Here is a 23,581-nt window from a genome sequence, read left to right on the forward strand (position 1 = left end):
ATGAGAGGCAAGTGTTTTGGGAGCAGCTGAGTGAGTGTGTTAGTAGTTTTGATGCAAGAAACCGGGTTATAGTGATGGGTGATGTGAATGGAAAGGTGAGTAATGAGGCAGTTGAGGGAATAATTGGTGTACATGGGGTGTTCAGTTTTGTAAATGGAAATGGTGAAGAGCTTGTAGATTTGTGTGCTGAAAAACGACTAGTGATTAGGAATACCTGTTTTGAAAAGAGAGAGAAGAGATATAGGAGAGATAGGAGAGATAGCCAGAGAGCGTTATTAGATTACGTGTTAATTGATATGCGCACGAAAAAGATACTTTTTCATGTTAATGTGCTGAGAGGTGCAACTGGAGGGATGTATGATCAGTATCTTGTGAAGGGAAGGTGAAGATTTGTAGAGGTTTTCAGAAAAGAAAAGAGAATGTTGGGGTGAAAAGAGTGGTGACAGTAAGTGAGCTTAGGAAAGAGACTTGTGCGAGGAAGTACCAGGAGAGACTGAGTGCAAAATGGAAAAAGGTGAGAGCAAAGGACGTAAGGGGACTGGGGGAAGAATGGGATGTATTTACGTAAGCAGTGATGACTTGTGCAAAAGATGCTTGTGGCATGAGAAGCGTGGGAGGTGGGCAGATTAGAAAGAGTATTGAGTGGTGGGATGAAGAAGGAAGACTATTAGTGAATGAGAATATAGAGGCATTTGGACGAGTTTTCCAGGGAAATAGTGTAAATGAATGGGAGATGTATAAAAGACCGAGGCAAGAGGTCAAGAGAAAGGTGCAAGAGATGAAAAAAAGTGCAAATGAGAGTTGGGTTGAGAGTGTTATAAAATTTTAGGGAGAATAAAAGTATGTTTTGAAAGGAGGTAAATGAAGTGCGTAAGACAAGAGATCAAATGGGAAGATCGGTGAAGGGGGCTAATGGGGAGGTTATAACAAGTAGTGGTGATGTGAGAAGATAGAGTGAGTATTTTGAAGGTTTGTTGAATGTGTTAGATGATAGAGTGGCAGATATAGGGTCTTTTGGTCGAGGGGATGTGCGAAGTGAGAGGGTTACGGAGAATGATTTGGTAAACAGAAAAGAGGTAGTAAAAGCTTTGGGGAAAGTTAAAAGCCGGAAAGGCAGCGGGGTTGGATGGTATTGCAGTGGAATTTATTAAAAAAAAGGGGGTGACTGTGTTGTTGACTGGTTGGTAAGGTTATTTAATGTATGTGTGACTCATGGCGAGGTGCCTGAGGATTGGCGGAATGCATGCATAGTGCCATAGTTGTAGAGGGGATAAAGGTGAGTGCTCAAATTACAGAGGTATAATTTTGTTGAGTATTCCTGGGAAATCATATCGGAGGGTATTGATATAGAGAGTGAAGGCATGTACAGAGCATCAGATTGGGTAGATCAGTGTAGTCTCAGAAGTGGTAGAGGATGTTTTGATCAGGTGTTTGCTTTGAAGAAATATGTAAGAAATACTTAGAAAAGCAAATGGATTTGTATGTAGCATTCATGGATCTGGAGAAGGCATAGAAAAAAAGTTGATATGAATGCTCTGTGGAAGGCATTAAAATCATATGGCGTGGGAGGTAAGTTGCTAGAAGCAGTGAAACGTTTTTATCGAGGATTGTAAGGCATGTGTACGTGTAGGAAGAGAGGAATGTGATATGTTCTCAGTAATTGTCGGTTTGCTGCAGGGTTGCGTGATGTCTCCATAGTTGTTTAATTTTTATGAATGAGATTGTTAGGGAGGTGATTGCAACAGTTATGGAGAGAGGGGCAAGTATGCAGTCTGTTGTGGATGATAGGGCTTGGGAAGTGAGTTAGTTGTTCGCTGATGATACAGCGCCTGTGGCTGACTCGGGTAAGAAACTGCAGAGGCTGGTGACTAAGTTTGGTAAAGTGTGTGAATGAAGAAAGCTGAGAGTAAATGTAAATAAGAGCAAGGTTTAGCTAGAATAGGGATAAGGGACTAGTCAATTGGGAGGTAAGTTTAAATGGAGAAAAACTGGAGGAAGTGAAGTGTTTTAGACATCTGGGAGTGGATTTGGCAGCATATGGAACCATGGAAGCGGAAGTGGGAAAAGGGGTGAGAATTTTGGGAGCGTTGACAAATGTGTGGAAGGAAAGAACATTATCTTGGAAAGCAAAAATGGGAATAGCGGTTCCAACAATGATATGGTTGTGAGGCGTGGGTTACAGATAGAATTGTGCGCAGGAGGATGGATTTGGTTGAAATAAGACGTTTTAGGTCAATATGTATTGTGAGATGGTTTGATTGAGTAAGTAATGAAAGGGTAAGAGATATGTGTGGTAAACAAAGAGTGTGATTGAGATAGCAGAAGAGGGTGTTTTGAAATGGTTTGTTCACATGGAGAGAATGAGTGAGCAAAGATTGACAAAGAGGATAGATGTGTCAGAGGTGGAGGGAACAAGGAGAAGTGGGAATCCTAAGTTCAGGTGGAAAGATGGAGTGAAAAAGATTCTGAGCAATCGGGGCCTGAACATGCAGGAGGGTGAAAGGCGTGCAAGGAATAGAGTGAATTGAAACGATGTGGTATACAGGCGTCGACGTGCCGTCAATGGATTGAACCAGGGCATGTGAAGCGTCTGGGGTAAACCATCGAAAGTTCTGTGAGGCCTGGATGTGGAAAGGGAGCTGTGGTTTCGGTGCATTATTGCATGACAGCTAGAGACTGAGTGTGAACGAATGTGGCCTTTGTTGTCTTTTCCTAGCGCTACGTCGCACACTTGAGGGGGGAGGCGGTTGTTATTTTATATGTGGCGGGGTGTCGATGGGAATGAATAAAGGCAGACAGTATGAATCATGTACATGTGTATATATGTATTTGTCTGTGTGTATATATATATATATATATATATATATATATATATATATATATATATATATATGTATACGTTGAGATGTATAGATATGTATACTTGCGTGTATGTATATACATGTGAATGTGGGTGGGTTGGGCCATTCTTTCGTCTGTTTCCTTGCGCTACCTCGCTAACGCGAGAGACAGCGACAAAGCAAAATAAATAATGAATAAATAAATAAATAGTGTATATATATATATATATATATATATATATATATATATATATATATATATATATATATATTATCCCTGGGGATAGGGAGAGAAAGAATACTTCCCACGTATTCCCTGCGTGTCTTAGAAGGCGACTAAAAGGGGAGGGAGCGAGGGGCTGGAAATCCTCCCCTCTTGTTTTTTTTTTTTAATTTTCCAAAAGAAGGAACAGAGAAGGGGGCCAGGTGAGGATATTCCCTCAGAGGCCCAGTCCTCTGTTCTTAACGCTACCTTGCTAATGCGGGAAATGGCGAATAATTTGAAAGAAAGAAAGAAATATATATATATACACACATATATATATTGGGCTTTATAAATGTTTGTGAATATATACAAGATCAGAAGAAAGAAGACATGTGTTGCATGTTTGAGAAAAGGAACTTGGATGTATTGGCTCTGAATGAAGTGAAGTTCAAGGGTAGAGGGGAAGAGTGGTTTGGGAATGTCATGGGAGTAAGATCGCTGGTTTGTGAGAGGACAAGAGCAAAGGATGGAGTAGTACTACTCCTGAAGAAGGGAGCTGTGTGAGCATGTTATAGAGCGTAACAACGTAAACTCTAGATTGCTATGGGTAAAACTGGAAGTGTTTAGAGAGAGAAGGGTGATATTTTGTGCTTATGCACCTGGTCACGAAAAGAAAGATCATAAGAGGTAAGTGTTGCGGGAGCAGCTGAGTGAGTGGTTTAGCAGCTTTCATGCACGAGACCTGGTTATAGTGATGTTCCTGGGGTGTTCATTGTTGTAAATGGAAATGGTCAGGACCTCGAAGATTTAAGTGCTGAAAAATGGCTGGCGATTTGGAATACCTGCTTTAAAAAGAGAGGTATGTCAAAAGTATACGTACGTAAGTAGAAGAGATGGCCAAAAAGCGTTATTGGACAACGTGTTAATTGATTGGCGCATGAAAGAGAGAATTTTGGATGTTAATGTGCTGAGAGGGGTAACTGGAGGGATGACTGATCATTATCTTGTGGAGATGAAGGTGAAGATTTATAGAGGTTTTCAGAAAAGAAAAGAGAATGTTGGGGTGTTGAGAAGTCGATGGTGAAAGTGAGCTTGGAAATGAGAATTGTGTGATGAAGTACCAGGAGAGATTGAGTGCAGCATAGCAAAAGGTGAGAGGAAATGACGTAAGGGGAGTGGGGGAGGAATGGGATGTATATAGAAAAGCAGTGATGGCTCGCACAAAAGATACTTTTGGCATGAGCAAAGGTGGGAGGTGGGCAGATTAGAAAGGTAGTGAGCTGTGGGATGAAGAAGTAAGATCGTTAGTGAAAGAGAACAGGCAAGCGTTTGGCCGATTTTTCCAATGAAGTAGTGCGAATGACTAGGAGAAAAAAAGAGGCAGGAGGTCAAGAGAAAGGTACAAGAGATGTAAAAGAGGGCACATGAGAGTTGCAGTGAGAGAGTATCATTAGATTCTAGGGAAAATAAAAAAATGTTTTTGAAAGAGGTAAATAAAGTGCGTAAGACAAGAGGGAAATGGAGCATCGGTGAAGGGGGCAAATGGGGAGGTAATAACAACAAGTAATAGCGAGATAAGAAGGAGACGGAGTGAGTATTTTGCAGGATTGTTGAGTGTATTTGATGACAGAATGTCAGATATAAGGTGTTTGGGTCAAGGTGATGTGGGAAGTGAGAGTGTCAAGGAGAATGGTTTGGAAAACAAAGAAGAGGTAGTGAAAACTTTGCGGAAGATGAAAGCCGGCAAGGCAGCAGGTTTGGATGGTATGCAGTGGGATATATTAAAAAAGGGGATGACTGTGCTAGTTGACTGGTTGATAAGGATATTCCATATATGCATAGTTCATAGTGAAGTGCCTGAAAATTGGCGAAATGCAAGTACAATGCCATTGTACAAAGGGAAAGGGGATAAAGGTGAATGTTCAAATTACAGAGGTATAAGTTGTTGATTATTCCTGGATAATATATGGGAGGGTATTGACTAGGAAGTTAAAGGCATTCACATAGCATCAGATTGGGGAAGAGCAATGTGGTTTCAGAAGTAGTGGAGTATATGTGGATCAGGTATTTGCTTTGAAGAATGTATGTGAGAAATACTTACAAAAACAGATGGATTTGTGTGAGCATTTATGGATCTGGAGAAGGCATATGATAGACTTGATAGAGATGCTCTGTGGAAGGTTTTAAGAATATATGGTGTGGGAGGCAATTTGTTAGAAGCAGTGAAAAGTTTTTATCGAGGATGTAAGGCATGTGTACGGGTAGGAAGAGAGGAAAGTGATTGGTTCTGAGTGAATGTAGATTTGCGGCAAGGGTGTGTGATGTCTCCATGGTTGTTTAATTTGTTTATGGATGGGGTTGTTAGGAAGGTGAATGCAAGAGTTTTGGAAAGAGGGGCAAGTATGAAGTCTGGTGTGGATGTTCGCTGATGATACAGCGCTGGTGGCTGATTCATGTAAGAAACTGCAGAAGCTGGTGACTGAGTCTGGTAAAGTGTGTGAAAGAAGAAAGTTAAGAGTAAATGTGAATAAGAGCAAGGTTATTAGGTACAGTAGGGTTGAGGGTCAAGTCAATTGGGAGGTAAGTTTGAATGGAGAAAAACTGGAGGAAGTAAAGTGCTTTAGATATCTGGGAGTGGATCTGGCAGCGGATGGAACCATGGAAGCGGAAGTGAATCATAGGGTGGGAGAGGGGGCGAAAATTCTGTGAGCCTTGAAGAATGTTTGGAAGTCGAGAACATTATCTCGGAATGTAAAAATGGGTATGTTTGAAGGAATTGTGGTTCCAACAATGTTGTATGGTTGCGAGGCGTGGGCTATGGATAGAGTTGTGCGCAGGAGGATGGATGTGCTGGAAATGAGATGTTTGAGGACAATATGTGGTGTGAGATGGTTTGATCGAGTAAGTAATGTAAGGGTAAGAGAGATGTGTGGAAATGAAAAGAGTGTGGTTGAGAGAGCAGAAGAGGGTGTTTTGAAATGGTTTGGTCACATGGAGAGAATGAGTGAGGAAAGATTGACCAAGAGGATATATGTGTCAGAGGTGAAGGGAACGAGGAGAAGTGGGAGACCAAATTGGAGGTGGAAAGATGGAGTGAAAAAGATTCTGAGTGATAGGGGCCTGAACATGCAGGAGGGTGAAAGGCGTGCAAGGAATAGAGTGAATTGGAACAATGTGCAATCCGGGGTCGACGTGCTGTCAATGGATTGAACCAGGGCATGTGAAGCGTCTGGGGTAAACCATCGAAAGTGTGTGGGGCCTAGATGTGGAAAGGGAGCTGTGGTTTCGGTGCATTATTTACATGACAGCTGGAGACTGAGTGTGAACGAATGGGGCCTTTGGTGTCTTTTCCTAGCGCTACCTCGCACACATGAGGGGGGGAGGGGGATGGTATTCCATGTGTGGCGAGGTGGCGATGGGAATGAATAAAGGCAGACAGTGTGAATTGTGTGCATGAGTATATATGTATGTGTCTGTGTGTGTATATATATGTTTACATTGAGATGTATAGGTATGTATATTTGCGTGTGTGGACGTGTATACCATATCGTTTCAATTCTCTCTATTCCTTGCACGCCTTTCACCCTCCTGCATGTTCAGGCCCCGATCACTCAAAATCTTTTTCACTCCATCTTTCCACCTCCAATTTGGTCTCCCTCTTCTCCTCGTTCCCTCCACCACCGACACATATATCCTCTTGGTCAATCTTTCCCCGCTCATTCCCTCCATGTGACCTAACCATTTCAAAACACCCTCTTCTGCTCTCTCAACCACACTCTTTTCATTTCCACACATCTCTCTTACCCTTACATTACTTACTCGAACAAACCACCTCACACCACAAATTGTCCTTAAACATCTCATTTCCAGCATATCCACCCTCCTGCGCACAACTCTATCCATAGCCCACGCCTCGCAACCATACAACATTGTTGGAACCACTATTCCTTCATACACACCCATTTTTGCTTTCCGAGATAATGTTCCCGACTTCCACACATTTCTTCAAGGCTCCCAGAGTTTTCGCCCCCTCCCCCACCCTATGATTCACTTCCGCTTCCATGGTTCCATTCGCTGCCAGATCCACTCCCAGATATCTAAAACACTTCACTTCCTCCAGTTTTCCTCCATTCAAATTTACCTCCCAGTTGACTTGACCCTCAACCCTACTGTGCCTAATAACCTTGCTCTTATTCACATTTACTCTTAACTTTCTTCTTTCACACACTTTACCAAACTCAGTCTCCAGCTTGTGCAGTTTTTCACATGAATCAGCCACCAGCGCTGTATCATCATCGAACAAAAACTGACTCACTTCCCAAGCTCTCTCATCCACAACAGACTGCATACTTGCCCCTCTTTCCAAAACTCTTCCATTCACCTCCCTAACAACCACATCCAAAACAAATTAAACAACCATGGAGACATCACACACCCCTGCCGCAAACCCACATTCACTGAGAACCAATCATTTTCCGGTCTTCCTACTCGTACACATGCCTTACATCCTCGATAAAAACTTTTCACTGCTTCTAACAACTTGCCTCCCACACCATATATTCTTAATACCTTCCACAGAGCATCTCTATCAACTCTATCATATGCTTTCTCCAGATCCATAAATGCTACATATAAATCCATTTGTTTTTCTAAGTATTTCTCACAAACATTCTTCAAAGCAAACACCTGATCCACACATCCTCTACCACATCTGAAACCACACTGCTCTTCCCCAATCTGATGCTCTGTACATGCCTTCACCCTCTCAATCAATACCCTCCCATATACTTTACCAGGAATACTCAACAAACTTATACCTCTGTAATTTGAGCACTCACTCTTATCCCCTTTGCCTTTGTACAATGGCACTATGCACGCATTCCGCCAATCCTCAGGCACCTCACCACGAATCATACATACATTAAATAACCTTACCAACCAGTCAACAATACAGTCACCCCCTTTTTATAATTCCACTGCAATACATCCAAACCTGCTACCTTGCCGGCTTTCATCTTCCGCAAAGCTTTTACTACCTCTTCTCTATTTACCAAATCATTTTCCCTAACCCTCTCACTTTGCACACCACCTCGACCAAAACACCTATATCTGCCACTCTATCATCAAACACATTCAACAAACCTTCAAAATACTCACTCCATCTCCTTCTCACATCACCACTACTTGTTATCACCTCCCCATTTGCCCCCTTCACTGAAGTTCCCATTTGCTCCCTTGTCTTACGCACTTTATTTACCTCCTTCCAAAACATCTTTTTATTCTCCCTAAAATTTACTGATACTCTCTCACCCCAACTCTCATTTGCCCTCTTTTTCACCTCTTGCACCTTTCTCTTGACCTCCTGCCTCTTTCTTTTATACCTCTCCCACTCATTTGCATTTTTTCCCTGCAAAAATCGTCCAAATGCCTCTCTCTTCTCTTTCCCTAATAATCTTACTTCTTCATTCAACCACTCACTACCTTTTCTAATCAACCCACCTCCCACACTTCTCATGCCACAAGCATCTTTTGCGTAAGCCATCACTGCTTCCCTAAATACATCACATTCCTCCCCCACTCCCCTTACCTCCTTTGTTCTCACCTTTTTCCATTCTGTACTCAGTCTCTCCTGGTACTTCCTCACACAAGTCTCCTTCCCAAGCTCACTTACTCTCACCACTCTCTTCACCCCAACATTCTCTCTTCTTTTCTGAAAACCCCCACAAATCGTCACCTTCGCCTCCACAAGATAATGATCAGACATCCCTCCAGTTGCACCTCTCAGCACATTAACATCCAAAAGTCTCTCTTTCGTGCGTCTATCAATTAACACGTAATCCAATAACGCTCTCTGGCCATCTCTCCTACTTACATACGTATACTTATGTATATATCGCTTTTTAAACCATGTATTCCCAATCACCAGTCCTTTTTCAGCACATAAATCTACAAGCTCTTCACCATTTCTATTTACAACACTGAGCACTCCATGTATACCAATTATTCCCTCAACTGCCACATTACTCACCTTTGCATTCAAATCACCCATCACTATAACCCGGTCTTGTGCATCAAAACCACTAACACACTCATTCAGCTGCTCCGAAAACACTTGCCTCTCATGATCTTTCTTCTCATGCCCAGGTGCATATGCACCAATAATCACCCATCTCTCCCCATTAACTTTCAGTTTTACCCATATCATCTAGAATTTACTTTGTTACACTCTATCACATACTCCCGCAACTCCTGATTCAGGAGTAGTGCTACTCCTTCCCTTGCTCTTGTCTTCTCACTAACTCCTGACTTTACTCCCAAGACATTCCCAAACCACTCTTCCCCTTTACCCTTGAGCTTCGTTTCACTCAGAGCCAAAACATCCAGGTTCCTTTCCTCAAACATACTACCTATCTCTCCTTTTTTCTCATCTTGGTTACATCCACACACATTTAGACACCCCAATCTGAGCCTTCGAGGAGGATGAGCACTCCTCGCGTGACTCCTTCTTCTGTTTCCCCTTTTAGAAAGTTAAAATACAAGGAGGGGAGGGTTTCTGGCCCCCCGCTCCCGTCTCCTTTAGTCGCCTGCTACGACACGTGAGGAATGCGTTTGTATATATATATATATATATATATATATATATATATATATATATATATATATATATATATATATATATATATATATATATATATATATATATACATGATACATGTAGGGGTTAGAAGATGTGTTAGAAGTTATTAAATCGTGAGGTAAATGTGAGTTTCTACTTCTACATAGGTGTTGGTGAATAGTTATTGAGTACGTTAAGTTGGATATTTCTAGTACTGACGGACAGAATTGAGTGCCGAGCATTTTGAAGTGCTAGTATATTGTAAGGGGTCTTTATTTTCTGTTAAAATGTTGAGTGTTTGCAATTGTTAGACAGCTAGTGATTGATATGATTTTACTCTTTTGTGTGATTTATTTTTTGTTTTTTCGTTTGAGAGTGCGGCTCACCAGGCAGGTGAAGCATGGTTTAAAATGGAGCGGATGAAGTGTTCCTACTGGGCTATAAGTGATTCTTTCCGTAGTCAAAATCTGGTGACAGTTAGGGTTCCGAGAAGATATAGTTTATCCGTTACTCTTACGTTTATGTAATCGTGTGGGCAGTGATTGTCCTGTTTCGCAAGTACTTGGCTTCGTGTCATTCTGGGTTTAAAATGGTGTTTAAGACTTTTCCAAGTGCAATCTTTGGTAAGCCATTGGTCCACTTGTGTAATAAAGTGTTGCATGTTTCTTGTTGCCACTCTGGCGTCGAGATGTTTTCGTTGCATACGAAAAGACAGTCATATTGAGGTTCGCCTGAGGTAGTATAGGAAGAAATTGAAGAAAGTAGGATAAAGAACTGCTCCTTTGTCAGTTCAGTTGTCGAGTTTAATTGTCTTAGAGATTAAGCCATTGTTTGACCATTGCATTGCGTCCGGTAACTAGTGAACCACTTTATTTCCTTCTGGAAGGTTTTGTGATTTTTTTTTTTTTTTTTTTTGTTTGTGTGTGTCTGAGTGAGGATGTGATGAGGGAATGCATCAAAAGCTAATACCACGTGGGAGGGCGATTGGGTCTGGTTGCATCCGTCTATGTTGTGTTAGCTCTGGGTGCAGTATGGTAGTAGTGTTTGATTCTGTTGTGCATCACTTTTTCACAAAGCTTGAATGCAAGGATAAAATTGATGTAGGTGGTTTGGAGGATTTAATGATTAGTATTGTGATGGCAAATTTTCAGATGTTCGAGATTATATTGTCTAGCCAAGAGAAGTGGATGACATCCATTGTGTGCTGCTTCGTAAGCTAATGGTAAATATAATGACAACTCTTTGCCAGAAGGCAATATAATCACAACGATCTGTAGTTTCGTGCTCACAGGAATAAGAGGGAAACAAATTCATGGAGAGAGAAATCATCGTCTTGCATGAAAGATTTGCACAAAACGAGCCATTGATTATTCGGTACTTACTGAACCAGAAAATAACAATTAAAACCATGTAGGATTCAATTCGATTAAAGCCTTTTTTTTTCTTTTTTTCTTGTATCTTTGACTAAAGTTACAAACAAAATTTTTCTCCTCGTGTTAATGTTTTCACTTTTCTCTCTGCTTCTCTGCCTCACTTTGATTTACATGCATATACACGCCTTAGACATTATTCTACTTAGTTCTTGAGATAAAGCGTAAGAAATTTGAAAGAGATTCATAGCGTATAGTGCATTCATTGGTATTAACTAATTAAAATGTGCACTATGAACAAAAGAGCCACATTCAGCTCAAGGTGCTTCTGAAGAAGTTAATAAGTGTCCACGATAATTACCTCTTACTTATGGCGGGAACTAGAGGACTGTACTTCTGACCAACCAAACTTTGTATAATTGGGAAGAATCCTTCTTTGGACAAGTAGAAGTCACAGGTGCCTGTTGGTATTTCCTTGTCATAAAACATATAGCTGCAGTAATAAAAGTGAGGAAAGGGTAAGACAGAAATCAACAAAATAACGTCTCAATGATGTAGAGAATACAACAATGGCAATGAAATTTTAATTAAATGTGGGAAAAAAGATAGTATTTACTCTTCTAACAACCATAATCTGTCTTGTATCATGAGCTATGTTTTACGTTCTTCAGAATTAATTCTATTCCTCTCTATCTTTTTTTAGGTCATCTTTTATCATTCAAAGTTTAACCTCGAACAAGAATTAAGATTATGACATTAATCCTTGATATAAATACATGCAGACACAAATATATAATTTCCATTTTCCAGGCACCCTCACGTACACACACAGACTCACCTATAAATATCGCATATATATATATATATATATATATATATATATATATATATATATATATATATATATATATATATATATATATATATATATATATATATATATATATTTTTTTTTTTTCTCTTTTTTTTTTACTAATCGCCATTTCCCGCATTAGCGAGGTAGCGTTAAGAACAGAGGATGAGGACTGGGCCTTTGAGGGAATATCCTCACCTGGCCCCTTTCTCTGTTTCTTCTTTTGAAAAAAAAAAAAAAAAAAAAAATGAAGGGAGGATTTCCAGCCTCCCGCTCCCTTCCCTTTTAGTCGCCTTCTACGACACGCAGGGAATACGTGGGAAGCATTCTTTCTCCCCTATCCCCAGGGATATATATATATATATATATATATATATATATATATATATATATATATATATATATATATATATTTATATATATATATATATATATATATATATATATATATATATATATATATATATATAGTCGTAGAAAGCGACTAGAGGGGACGGGAGCGGGGGGCCAGAAATCCTCCCCTCCTTGTATTTTTTTAACTTTCTAAAATGGGAAACAGAAGAAGGAGTCACACGGGGAGTGCTCATACTCCTCGAAGGCTCAGATTGGGGTGCCTAAATGTGTGTGGATGTAACCAAGATGTGAAAAAAGGAGAGATAGGTTGTATGTTTGAGGAAAGGAACCTGGATTTGGCTCTGAGTGAAACGAAGCTCAAGGGTGAAGGGGAAGAGTGGTTTGGGAATGTCTTGGGAGTAAAGTCAGGGGTTAGTGAGAGGACAAGAGCAAGGGAAGGAGTAGCAGTACTCCTGAAACAGGAGTTCTGGGAGTACGTGATAGAATGTAAGAAAGTAAATTCTCGATTAATATGGGTAAAACTGAAAGTTGATGGAGAGAGATGGGTGATTATTGGTGCATATGCACCTGGGCATGAGAAGAAAGATCATGAGAGGCAAGTGTTTTGGGAGCAGCTGAATGAATGTGTTAGTGGTTTTGATGCACGAGACCGGGTTATAGTGATGGGTGATTTGAATGCAAAGGTGAGTAATGTGGCAGTTGAGGGAATAATTGGTATACATGGGGTGTTCAGTGTTGTAAATGGAAATGGTGAAGAGCTTGTAGATTTATGCGCTGAAAAAGGACTGATGATTGGGAATACCTGGTTTAAAAAGCGAGATATACATAAGTATACTTATGTAAGTAGGAGAGATGCCCAGAGAGCGTTATTGGATTACGTGTTAATTGACAGGCGCGCGAAAGAGAGACTTTTGGATGTTAATGTGCTGAGAGGTGCAACTGGAGGGATGTCTGATCATTATCTTGTGGAGGCTAAGGTGAAGATTTGTATGGGTTTTCAGAAAAAAAGAGTGAATGTTGGGGTGAAGAGGGTGGTGAGAGTAAGTGAGCTTGGGAAGGAGACTTGTGTGAGGAAGTACCAGGAGAGACTGAGTACAGAATGGAAAAAGGTGAGAACAATGGAAGTAAGGGGAGTGGGGGAGGAATGGGATGTATTTAGGGAATCAGTGATGGATTGCGCAAAAGATGCTTGTGGCATGAGAAGAGTGGGAGGTAGGTTGATTAGAAAGGGTAGTGAGTGGTGGGATGAAGAGGTAAGAGTATTAGTGAAAGAGAAGAGAGAGGCATTTGGACGATTTTTGCAGGGAAAAAATGCAATTGAGTGGGAGATGTATAAAAGAAAGAGACAGGAGGTCAAGAGAAAGGTGCAAGAGGTGAAAAAAAGGGCAAATGAGAGTTGGGGCGAGAGAGTATCATTAAATTTTAGGGAGAATATAAAGATGTTCTGGAAGGAGGTAAATAAAGTGCGTAAGACAAGGGAGCAAATGGGAACTTCAGTGTAGGGCGCAAATGGGGAGGTGATAACAAGTAGTGGTGATGTGAGAAGGAGATGGAGTGAGTATTTTGAAGGTTTGTTGAATGTGTTTGATGATAGAGTGGCAGATATAGGGTGTTTTGGTCGAGGTGGTGTGCAAAGTGCGAGGGTTAGGGAAAATGAGTTGGTAAACAGAGAAGAGGTAGTAAAAGCTTTGCGGAAGATGAAAGCCGGCAAGGCAGCAGGTTTGGATGGTATTGCAGTGGAATTTATTAAAAAAGGGGGTGACTGTATTGTTGACTGGTTGGTAAGGTTATTTAATGTATGTATGACTCATGGTGAGGTGCCTGAGGATTGGCGGAATGCGTGCATAGTGCCATTGTACAAAGGCAAAGGGGATAAGAGTGACTGCTCAAATTACAGAGGTATAAGTTTGTTGAGTATTCCTGGCAAACTATATGGGAGGGTATTGATTGAGAGGGTGAAGGCATGTACAGAGCATCAGATTGGGGAAGAGCAGTGTGGTTTCAGAAGTGGTAGAGGATGTGTGGATCAGGTGTTTGCTTTGAAGAATGTATGTGAGAAATACTTAGAAAAGCAAATGGATTTGTATGTAGCATTTATGGATCTGGAGAAGGCATATGATAGAGTTGATAGAGATGCTCTGTGGAAGGTATTAAGAATATATGGTGTGGGAGGCAAGTTGTTTGAAGTAGTGAAAAGTTTTTATCGAGGATGTAAGGCATGTGTACGTGTAGGAAGAGAGGAAAGTGATTGGTTCTCAGTGAATGTAGGTTTGCGGCAGGGGTGTGTGATGTCTCCATGGTTGTTTAATTTGTTTATGGATGGGGTTGTTAGGGAGGTGAATGCAAGAGTTTTGGAAAGAGGGGCAAGTATGAAGTCTGTTGGGGATGAGAGAGCTTGGGAAGTGAGTCAGTTGTTGTTCGCTGATGATACAGCGCTGGTGGCTGATTCATGTGAGAAACTGCAGAAGCTGGTGACTGAGTTTGGTAAAGTGTGTGAAAGAAGAAAGTTAAGAGTAAATGTGAATAAGAGCAAGGTTATTAGGTACAGTAGGGTTGAGGGTCAAGTCAATTGGGAGGTGAGTTTGAATGGAGAAAAACTGGAGGAAGTGAAGTGTTTTAGATATCTGGGAGTGGATCTGGCAGCGGATGGAACCATGGAAGCGGAAGAGGATCATAGGGTGGGGGAGGGGGCGAAAATTCTGGGAGCCTTGAAGAATGTGTGGAAGTCGAGAACATTATCTCGGAAAGCAAAAATGGGTATGTTTGAAGGAATAGTGGTTCCAACAATGTTGTATGGTTGCGAGGCGTGGACTATGGATAGAGTTGTGCGCAGGAGGATGGATGTACTGGAAATGAGATGTTTGAGGACAATGTGTGGTGTGAGGTGGTTTGATCGAGTAAGTAACGTAAGGGTAAGAAAGATGTGTGGAAATAAAAAGAGCGTGGTTGAGAGAGCAGAAGAGGGTGTTTTGAAATGGTTTGGTCACATGGAGAGAATGAGTGAGGAAAGATTGACCAAGAGGATATATGTGTCGGAGGTGGAGGGAACGAGGAGAAGAGGGAAACCAAATTGGAGGTGGAAAGATGGAGTGAAAAAGATTTTGTGTGATCGGGGCCTGAACATGCAGGAGGGTGAAAGGAGGGCAAAGAATAGAGTGAATTGGAGCGATGTGGTATACCGGGGTTGACGTGCTGTCAGTGGGTTGAATCAAGGCATGTGTATGGGGGTGGGTTGGGCCATTTCTTTCGTCTGTTTCCTTGCGCTACCTCGCAAACGCGGGAGACAGCGACAAAGCAAAAAAAAAAAAAAAAATATATATATATATATAAACAAAGTGCATATAAACGCGCATCTTCATAGAACATACAAGCCTTCAAAAGCCAGGATCGAACCTGGGACCCCTGTGCAACAGTTGAGAGCGCTACAGCTAGGCTATGATCGCCTCTAATAGGGATTTGACTATTCGAATACTATGTATTCGAATACCCTTCGTCTCACGTTGGTGAGCAACGGAGTCTACACCGATCGTTTCCCATCAGGCTCACACAGCCAACAGATAGCATTTTATCGAACCAAACTGTACAACGCGGAGGTATATGAATACGATGAAAGTGCATATGAATGCGCACCTTCATATAACACACAAACCTCCAACAGCCAGGATCGAACCGATTGCTCGAAATCTTTTTCACAACATAATTCCACATCCAATTTGGTCTCCCACTTCTCCTCGTTCCCTCCACCTCTGACATATATAATCTTTGTCAATCTTCCCTCACTCATTTTCTCCATGTGACCAAACAATTACAATACACCCACTTCTGCTCTCTCAACCACACTCATTTTATTACCACACATCTCTCTTACCCTTACATTACTTACTCGATCAAGCCATCTCACAACACATATTGTCCTCAAACATCTCATCTCCGACACATCCACCCTCCTCCGCACTACTCTATCTATAGCCCACGCCTCGCAACCAAATAACATTGTTGGAACCACTATTCCTTCAGACATACCCATTTTTGCTTTCCGAGGTAAAGTTCTCTCTTTCCACACATTCTTGAACGCTCCAAGAACTTTCGCCCCCTCCCCCGCCCTGTGACTCACTTCCGCTTCCATGGTTCCATCCGCTGCCAAATCCACTCACAGATATCTAAAACACTTCACTTCCTCAAATTTTATTCCATTAAAATTACCTCCTAATTGACTTGACCCTCAGCCCTAATGTACCTAATAACCTTGCTCTTATTTACATTTGATCTCAGCGTTCTCCTTTGACACATTACTAAACTCAGTCATCAGCTTCTGCTGTTTCTCACACGAATCAGCTACCAACGCTGTATCATCAGAGAACAACAACTGACTCACTTCCCGAGCTCTCTCATCCACAACAGACTTCATACTTGCCCCTCTCTCCAAAACTCTTGCATTCACCTCCCTAACAACTCAATCCATAAACAAATTAAACAACCATGGTGACATCACACACCCCTGCCGTAAACCGACATTCACTTAGAGCCAACCACTTTCCTCCTTTCCTGCTCGCACACATGCCTTACATCCTCAATAAAAACTTTTCACTGTTTTAGCAACTTTCCTCCCACACCATATACTCTTATTACCTTCCACAGAGCATCTCTATCAACTCTATCATATGCCTTCTCCATAGCCATAAATGCTACATACCAATCCATTTGTTTTTCTATGTATTTCTCACATACATTCTGAAACCACAGTGATCTTCCCCAATCTGATGCTCCGTACATGTCTTGACCCTCTTGATCAATACCCTCCCATATATTTTCCCAGGAATACTCAATAAACTTGTACGTTTGTAATCCTTTATCCCCTTTGCCCTTGTACAATGGCAATATACATGCATACCGCCAAACCTCAGGCACTTTACCTTGAGCCAAACATACATTGAATATCCTCAACACCCAGTCAACAACACAGTTACCTCCTTTTTTTAATAAATTTTACTGAAATACCATCCAAATCCGGGTTTCATCTTCCGCAAAGTTTATAGTATCGCTTCTCTTTTTACCAACCATTCACCCTAACCCACTCACTTCGCACACCATCTCGACCGAAACACCCTATACCTGCCTCTCTATCATCTAAAACATTCAACAAACCTTCAAAATACTCACTCCATCTCCTCACATCACCACTACTCGTTATTACCTCCACATTTGCCCCTTTCACTAATGTTCACATTTGTTCTCTTGTCTTCCACACCTTATTGACATCCTTCCAAAGCATCTTTATATTCTCCCTGAAATTTAATGATACTCTCTCACCCCAACTCTCATTTGCCCTCTTTTCCACCTCTTTCACCTTTCTATAGACCTCCTGCCTCTTTCTTTTACATATCTTCCAGTCATTTCTAATACTTCCCTGAAAAACTCGTCCAAATGAGTCCCTCTTCTCTTTCACTAATAATCTTACTTCCTCATCCCACCACTCACTACCCTTTATAATCTGCCCACCTCCCACCTTTTTCATGCCATAAGAATCTTTTGCGCAAGCCATCACTGCTTCCCTAAGTACATCCCACTCCTCCCCCCCACTCCCCTTACGTCCTTTGCTCTAAACTTTTTCTATTCTGCACTGAGCCTCTCCTGGCACTTCCTCACTCAAGTCTCCTTCCCAGCTCACTTACATTCACCACTCTCTTCACCTCAACATTTTCTCTTCTTTTCTGAAAATCTCTACAAATCTTCACCTTCGTCTCAACAAGATGATAATCAGACATCCCTCTAGTTGCACCTCTAAGCACATTAACGTCCAAAAGTCTCTCTTTCGTGCGCCTGTCAATTGACACGTAATCCAATAACGCTCTCAGGCCATCTCTCCTACTTACATACATATACGTATGTATATCTCTCTTTTTTTTTTATCAAGGTATTGCCTAACACCAGTCCTTTTTCAGCTCACAAATCTACAAGCTCTTTACCGTTTCCATATACAAAACTGAACATCCTATGTACAAAATCATTCCGTCAAATGTAACATTACTCACCTTTGCATTCAAATCACCAATCACTATAACCCGGTCTCCTGCATCAAAACTGCTAAGACTCACTTAGCTGCTTTCTAAACACTTGCCTCTCATGATCTTTCTAGAAATCCTGCCCTACCTTGTATTTTAACTTTCTAAAAGGGGAAACAGAAGGAGTCACGTGAGGAGTGCTCATCCTCCTTGAAGGCACACTGTGGGGTGATTAAAAGCGTGTGGATGTAACCAATAAGAGAAAAAAGGAGAGATAGGTCGTATGTTTGAAGAAAGGAACATAAATATTTTGGGTCTGAGTGAAATGGACCTCAAGGGTAATGGGGAAGAGTAGTTTAGGAATGTTTTGGGAGTAAAGTCATGGGATGGTGAGAGGACAAGAGCAAAGGAAAGAGTAGCAAAACTCCTGAAACAGGAGTTGTGGGAGTATGTGATACAGTGTCAGAATTTGAACTCTAGATTGTGTAATGTGGCAGTTGAAGGAATAATTGGTGTACATGGGGTGTTCAGTGTTGTAGATGGATATCGTGAAGAACTTGTAGATTTTTGTGTTCAAAAAAAGACTAGTGATTGGGAATACCTGGTTTAAAAAGCGAGATATACATAAGTATACGTATGTAAGTAGGAGAGATGGCCAGAGAGCGTTATTGGGTTACGTGTTAATTGACAGGCGCGCGAAAGAGAGACTTTTGGATGTTAATGTGCTGAGAGGTGCAACTGGAGGGATGTCTGATCATTATCTTGTGGAGGCTAAGGTGAAGATTTGTATGGGTTTTCAGAAAAGAAGAGTGAATGTTGGGGTGAAGAGGGTGGTGACAGTAAGTGAGCTTGGAAAGGAGACTTGTGTGAGGAAGTACCAGGAGAGACTGAGTACAGAATGGAAAAAGGTGAGAACAATGGAAGTAAGGGGAGTGGGGGAGGAATGGGATGTATTTAGGGAATCAGTGATGGATTGCGCAAAAGATGCTTGTGGCCTGAGAAGAGAGGGAGGTGGGTTGATTAGAAAGGGTAGTGAGTGGTGGGATGAAGAAGTAAGATTATTAGTGAAAGAGAAGAGAGAGGCATTTGGACGATTTTTGCAGGGAAAAAATGCAATTGAGTGGGAGATGTATAAAAGAAAGAGACAGGAGGTCAAGAGAAAGGTGCAAAAGGTGAAAAAGAGGGCAAATGAGAGTTGGGGTGAGAGAGTATCATTAAATTTTAGGGAGAATAAAAAGATGTTCTGGAAGGAGGTAAATAAAGTGCGTAAGACAAGGGAGCAAATGGGAACTTCAGTGAAGGGCGCAAATGGGGAGGTGATAACAAGTAGTGGTGATGTGAGAAGGAGATGGAGTGAGTATTTTGAAGGTTTGTTGAATGTGTTTGATGATAGAGTGGCAGATATAGGGTGTTTTGGTCGAGATGGTGTGCAAAGTGAGAGGGTTAGGGAAAATGATTTGGTAAACTGAGAAGAGGTAGTAATTGCTTTGCGGAAGATGAAAGCCGGCAAGGCAGCAGGTTTGGATGGTATTGCAGTGGAATTTATTAAAAAAGGGGGTGACTGTATTATTGACTGGTTGGTAAGGTTATTTAATGTATGTATGACTCATGGTGAGGTGCCTGAGGATTGGCGGAATGCGTGCATAGTGCCTTTATACAAAGGCAAAGGGGATAAGAGTGAATGCTCAAATTACAGAGGTATAAGTCTGTTGAGTATTCCTGGTAAATTATAAGGGAGGGTATTGATTGAGAGGGTGAAGGCATGTACAGAGCATCAGATTGGGGAAGAGCAGTGTGGTTTCAGAAGTGGTAGAGGATGTGTGGATCAGGTGTTTGCTTTGAAGAATGTATGTGAGAAATACTTAGAAAAGCAAATGGATTTGTATGTAGCATTCATGGATCTGGAGAAGGCATATGATAAAGTTGATAGAGATGCCCTGTGGAAGGTATTAAGAATATATGGTGTGGGAGGCAAGTTGTTAGAAGCAGTGAAAAGTTTTTATCGAGGATGTAAGGCACGTGTACGTGTAGGAAGAGAGGAGAGTGATTGGTTCTCAGTGAATGTAGGATTGCGGCAGGGGTGTGTGATGTCTCCATGGTTGTTTAATTTGTTTATGGATGGGGTTGTTAGGGAGGTGAATGCAAGAGTTTTGGAAAGAGGGGCAAGTATGAAGTCTGTTGGGGATGAGAGAGCTTGGGAAGTGAGTCAGTTGTTGTTCGCTGATGATACAGCGCTGGTGGCTGATTCATGTGAGAAACTGCAGAAGCTGGTGACTGAGTTTGGTAAAGTGTGTGAAAGAAGAAAGTTAAGAGTGAATGTGAATAAGAGCAAGGTTATTAGGTACAGTAGAGTTGAGGTTCAAGTCAATTGGGAGGTAAGTTTGAATGGAGAAAAACTGGAGGAAGTAAAGTGTTTTAGATATCTAGGAGTGGATCTGGCAGCGGATGGAACCATGGAAGCGGAAGTGGATCATAGGGTGGGGGAGGGGGCGAAAATTCTGGGAGCCTTGAAGAATGTGTGGAAGTCGAGAACATTATCTCGGAAAGCAAAAATGGGTATGTTTGAAGGAATAGTGGTTCCAACAATGTTGTATGGTTGCGAGGCGTGGGCTATGGATAGAGTTGCACGCAGGAGGATGGATGTGCTGGAAATGAGATGTTTGAGGACAATGTGTGGTGTGAGGTGGTTTGATCGAGTAAGTAACGTAAGGGTAAGAGAGATGTGTGGAAATAAAAAAAGAGCGTGGTTGAGAGAGCAGAAGAAGGTGTTTTGAAATGGTTTGGGCACATGGAGAGAATGAGTGAGGAAAGATTGACCAAGAGGATATATGTGTCGGAGGTGGAGGGAACGAGGAGAAGTGGGAGACCAAATTGGAGGTGGAAAGATGGAGTGAAAAAGATTTTGTGTGATCGGGGCCTGAACATGCAGGAGGGTGAAAGGCGTGCAAGGAATAGAGTGAATTGGATGGATGTGGTATACCGGGATTGACGTGCTGTCAGTGGATTAAATCAGGGCATGTGAAGCGTCTGGGGTAAACCATTGAAAGCTGTGTAGGTATGTATATTTGCGTGTGTGGACGTATGTATATACATGTGTATGGGGGTGGGTTGGGCCATTTCTTTCGTCTGTTTCCTTGCGCTACCTCGCAAATGCGGGAGACAGCGATAAAGCAAAAAAAAAAAAAAATATATATATATATATATATATATATATATTTATATATATATATATATAAATATATATATATATATATATATATATGTATATATAATGTATAGGTATGTATATGTGCGTGCGTGGACGTGGTAGAGCTGCGGTAGAGCTGACTTTTCATAGGTCTCGTCTCTTCACTAACCCTTGGCTTTACCCCCTAAGACGATCCCAAACCATTCTCCTCCTGTACCTTAAGACTTATTTACCTCAAAGCTAGAGTATCCAAACCTATGTTCTCAAACATTCTTTTTATCTCTCCTTGTTACATCCACGCAAATTTACACACCCGATCCCGAGCCTTCGGCTAGGATACCTACACTTCACTTAGCGCCTTCACGTGTTCCAAAGTTTAGATTCTGAAAATACAAACTTCCTACATTACGTCTCTATATGTGATAGTCAAAGTGATTATGTTAGGCTGGGTTACCTGGTGTTTGGCTTTAAAAGAACTTCATGCATTTGGATTATGTATTAATCATTAGAATTTTGTGAGACATAAGTCTACTCTGTCTTCCAATATAGTAAGAATATTCATTTCGTAAGTGATCAACAAAAGTATTAGAAAAATTTAGTTTTTACCATATCTCTATGAAATTTTACAGAAAAGATTATCAACAACTTCGTTATGTATTCACTCACCTAGGTACATTTATAGCAATAAAAAGTTTATTATGAATATAGGAAATTGAGATGGATTAAGATTATCACCCTCAAAAACCATTCACGCCATTACCAATATTGCTGATACTTTCATCACGTTGGACATAAACCTGTTTGTGAGAAGACATGCGTCATCATGATGGTCAAGATTGTTTCTGTCCCCACCATAACGTAGCTGCCATGCCTCACTATTGTGTTGATGCTCACTGACATCTGGGAAAACCTTTGGAGTACAATGCGACCTGCCGCCTCTGCCTTGGACATCTCTTTGGATATGAAAGATTCTGCCGACTTGCAAAAAAAGAAAAAAAAGAGTGTATACATATATATATATATATGAATTGGAGGAAGTAAAGTGTTTTAGATATCTGGGAGAGGATTTGGCAGTGGATGAAACAATGGAAGCGGAAGTGAATCATAGGGTGGGGGAGGGGGCGAAAGTTCTGGGAGCGTGGAAAAATGTGTGGAAGTCGAGAACGTTATCTTGAAAAGCAGAAATGGGTAGGTTTGAAGGAATAATGGCTCCAAAAATGTTATATGTTTGCGAGGCGTGGGCTATAGATAGAGTTGTGCGGAGGAGGGTGGATGTGCTGGGAAAGAGATGTTTCAGGACTATATGTGGTGTGAGGTGGTTTGATCGAGTAAGTAATGAAAGGGTAAGAGAGATGTGTGGTGGTAAGAAGAGTGTGGTTGAGAGAGCAGAATAGGGTGTTTTGAAATGGTTTGGTCATATGGAGAGAATGAGTGAGGAAAGATTGACCAAGAGGATATATGTGTCAGAGTTGAGGGAACGAGGAGAAGTGGGAGACCAAATTGGAGGTAGAAAGATGGAGTGAAAAAGATTTTGAGTGATCGGGACCTGAACATGCAGGAGGGTGAAAGGCGTGCAAGGAATAGAGTGAATTGGAACGATGTGGTATACCGGGGTCGACGTGCTGTCAATGGATTGAACCAGGGCATGTGAAGCGTCTGGGGTAAACCATGGAAAGTTGAGTGGGGCCTGGATGTGGAAAGGGAGCTGTGGTTTCGGTGCATTATTACATGACAGCAAGAGACTGAGTGTGAACGAATGGGGCCTTTGTTGTCTTTTCCTAGCGCTACCTCGCACACATGAGGGAGGAGGGGGATGTTATTCCATGTGTGGCGAGGTGGCGATGGGAATGAATAAAGGCAGACAGTGTGAATTGTGTGCATGTGTATATATGTATGTATCTGTGTCTGTATTTATATGTGTACATTTAGATATATGGGTATGTATATTTGCGTGTGTGGACGTGTATGTATATACATGTGTATGGGGTGGGTTGGGCCATTTCTTTCGTCTGTTTCCTTGCGCTACCTCGCAAACGCGGGAGACAGCGACAAAGCTAAAAGAAAAAAATAAATGATAATAATATATATATATATATATATATATATATATATATATATATATATATATATATATATATATATATATATATATAT

The 23,581-nt window shown here is 41.3% G+C and overlaps 1 protein-coding gene across 1 annotated transcript in view; it reads right to left on the reverse strand.

Moving 5' to 3' along the window:
• LOC139758583 (uncharacterized) overlaps positions 1-22,395 on the reverse strand; it is a 29,278-nt gene extending 6,883 nt beyond the window's left edge. The window contains exons 1-2 of the mRNA XM_071680102.1: positions 22,225-22,395; positions 11,393-11,492 (exon numbers count right to left, since the gene is read on the reverse strand). Of these exons, the coding sequence (XP_071536203.1) occupies positions 11,393-11,492; positions 22,225-22,378 (254 nt within the window). The 5' untranslated portion in view covers positions 22,379-22,395. The remainder of the gene's footprint in view (positions 1-11,392; positions 11,493-22,224) is intronic.
• Positions 22,396-23,581: the final 1,186 nt, after the last annotated feature.

Source organism: Panulirus ornatus, chromosome 30 (genome assembly GCF_036320965.1).
Source record: "Panulirus ornatus isolate Po-2019 chromosome 30, ASM3632096v1, whole genome shotgun sequence".
Lineage (NCBI taxonomy): Eukaryota > Metazoa > Arthropoda > Malacostraca > Decapoda > Palinuridae > Panulirus > Panulirus ornatus.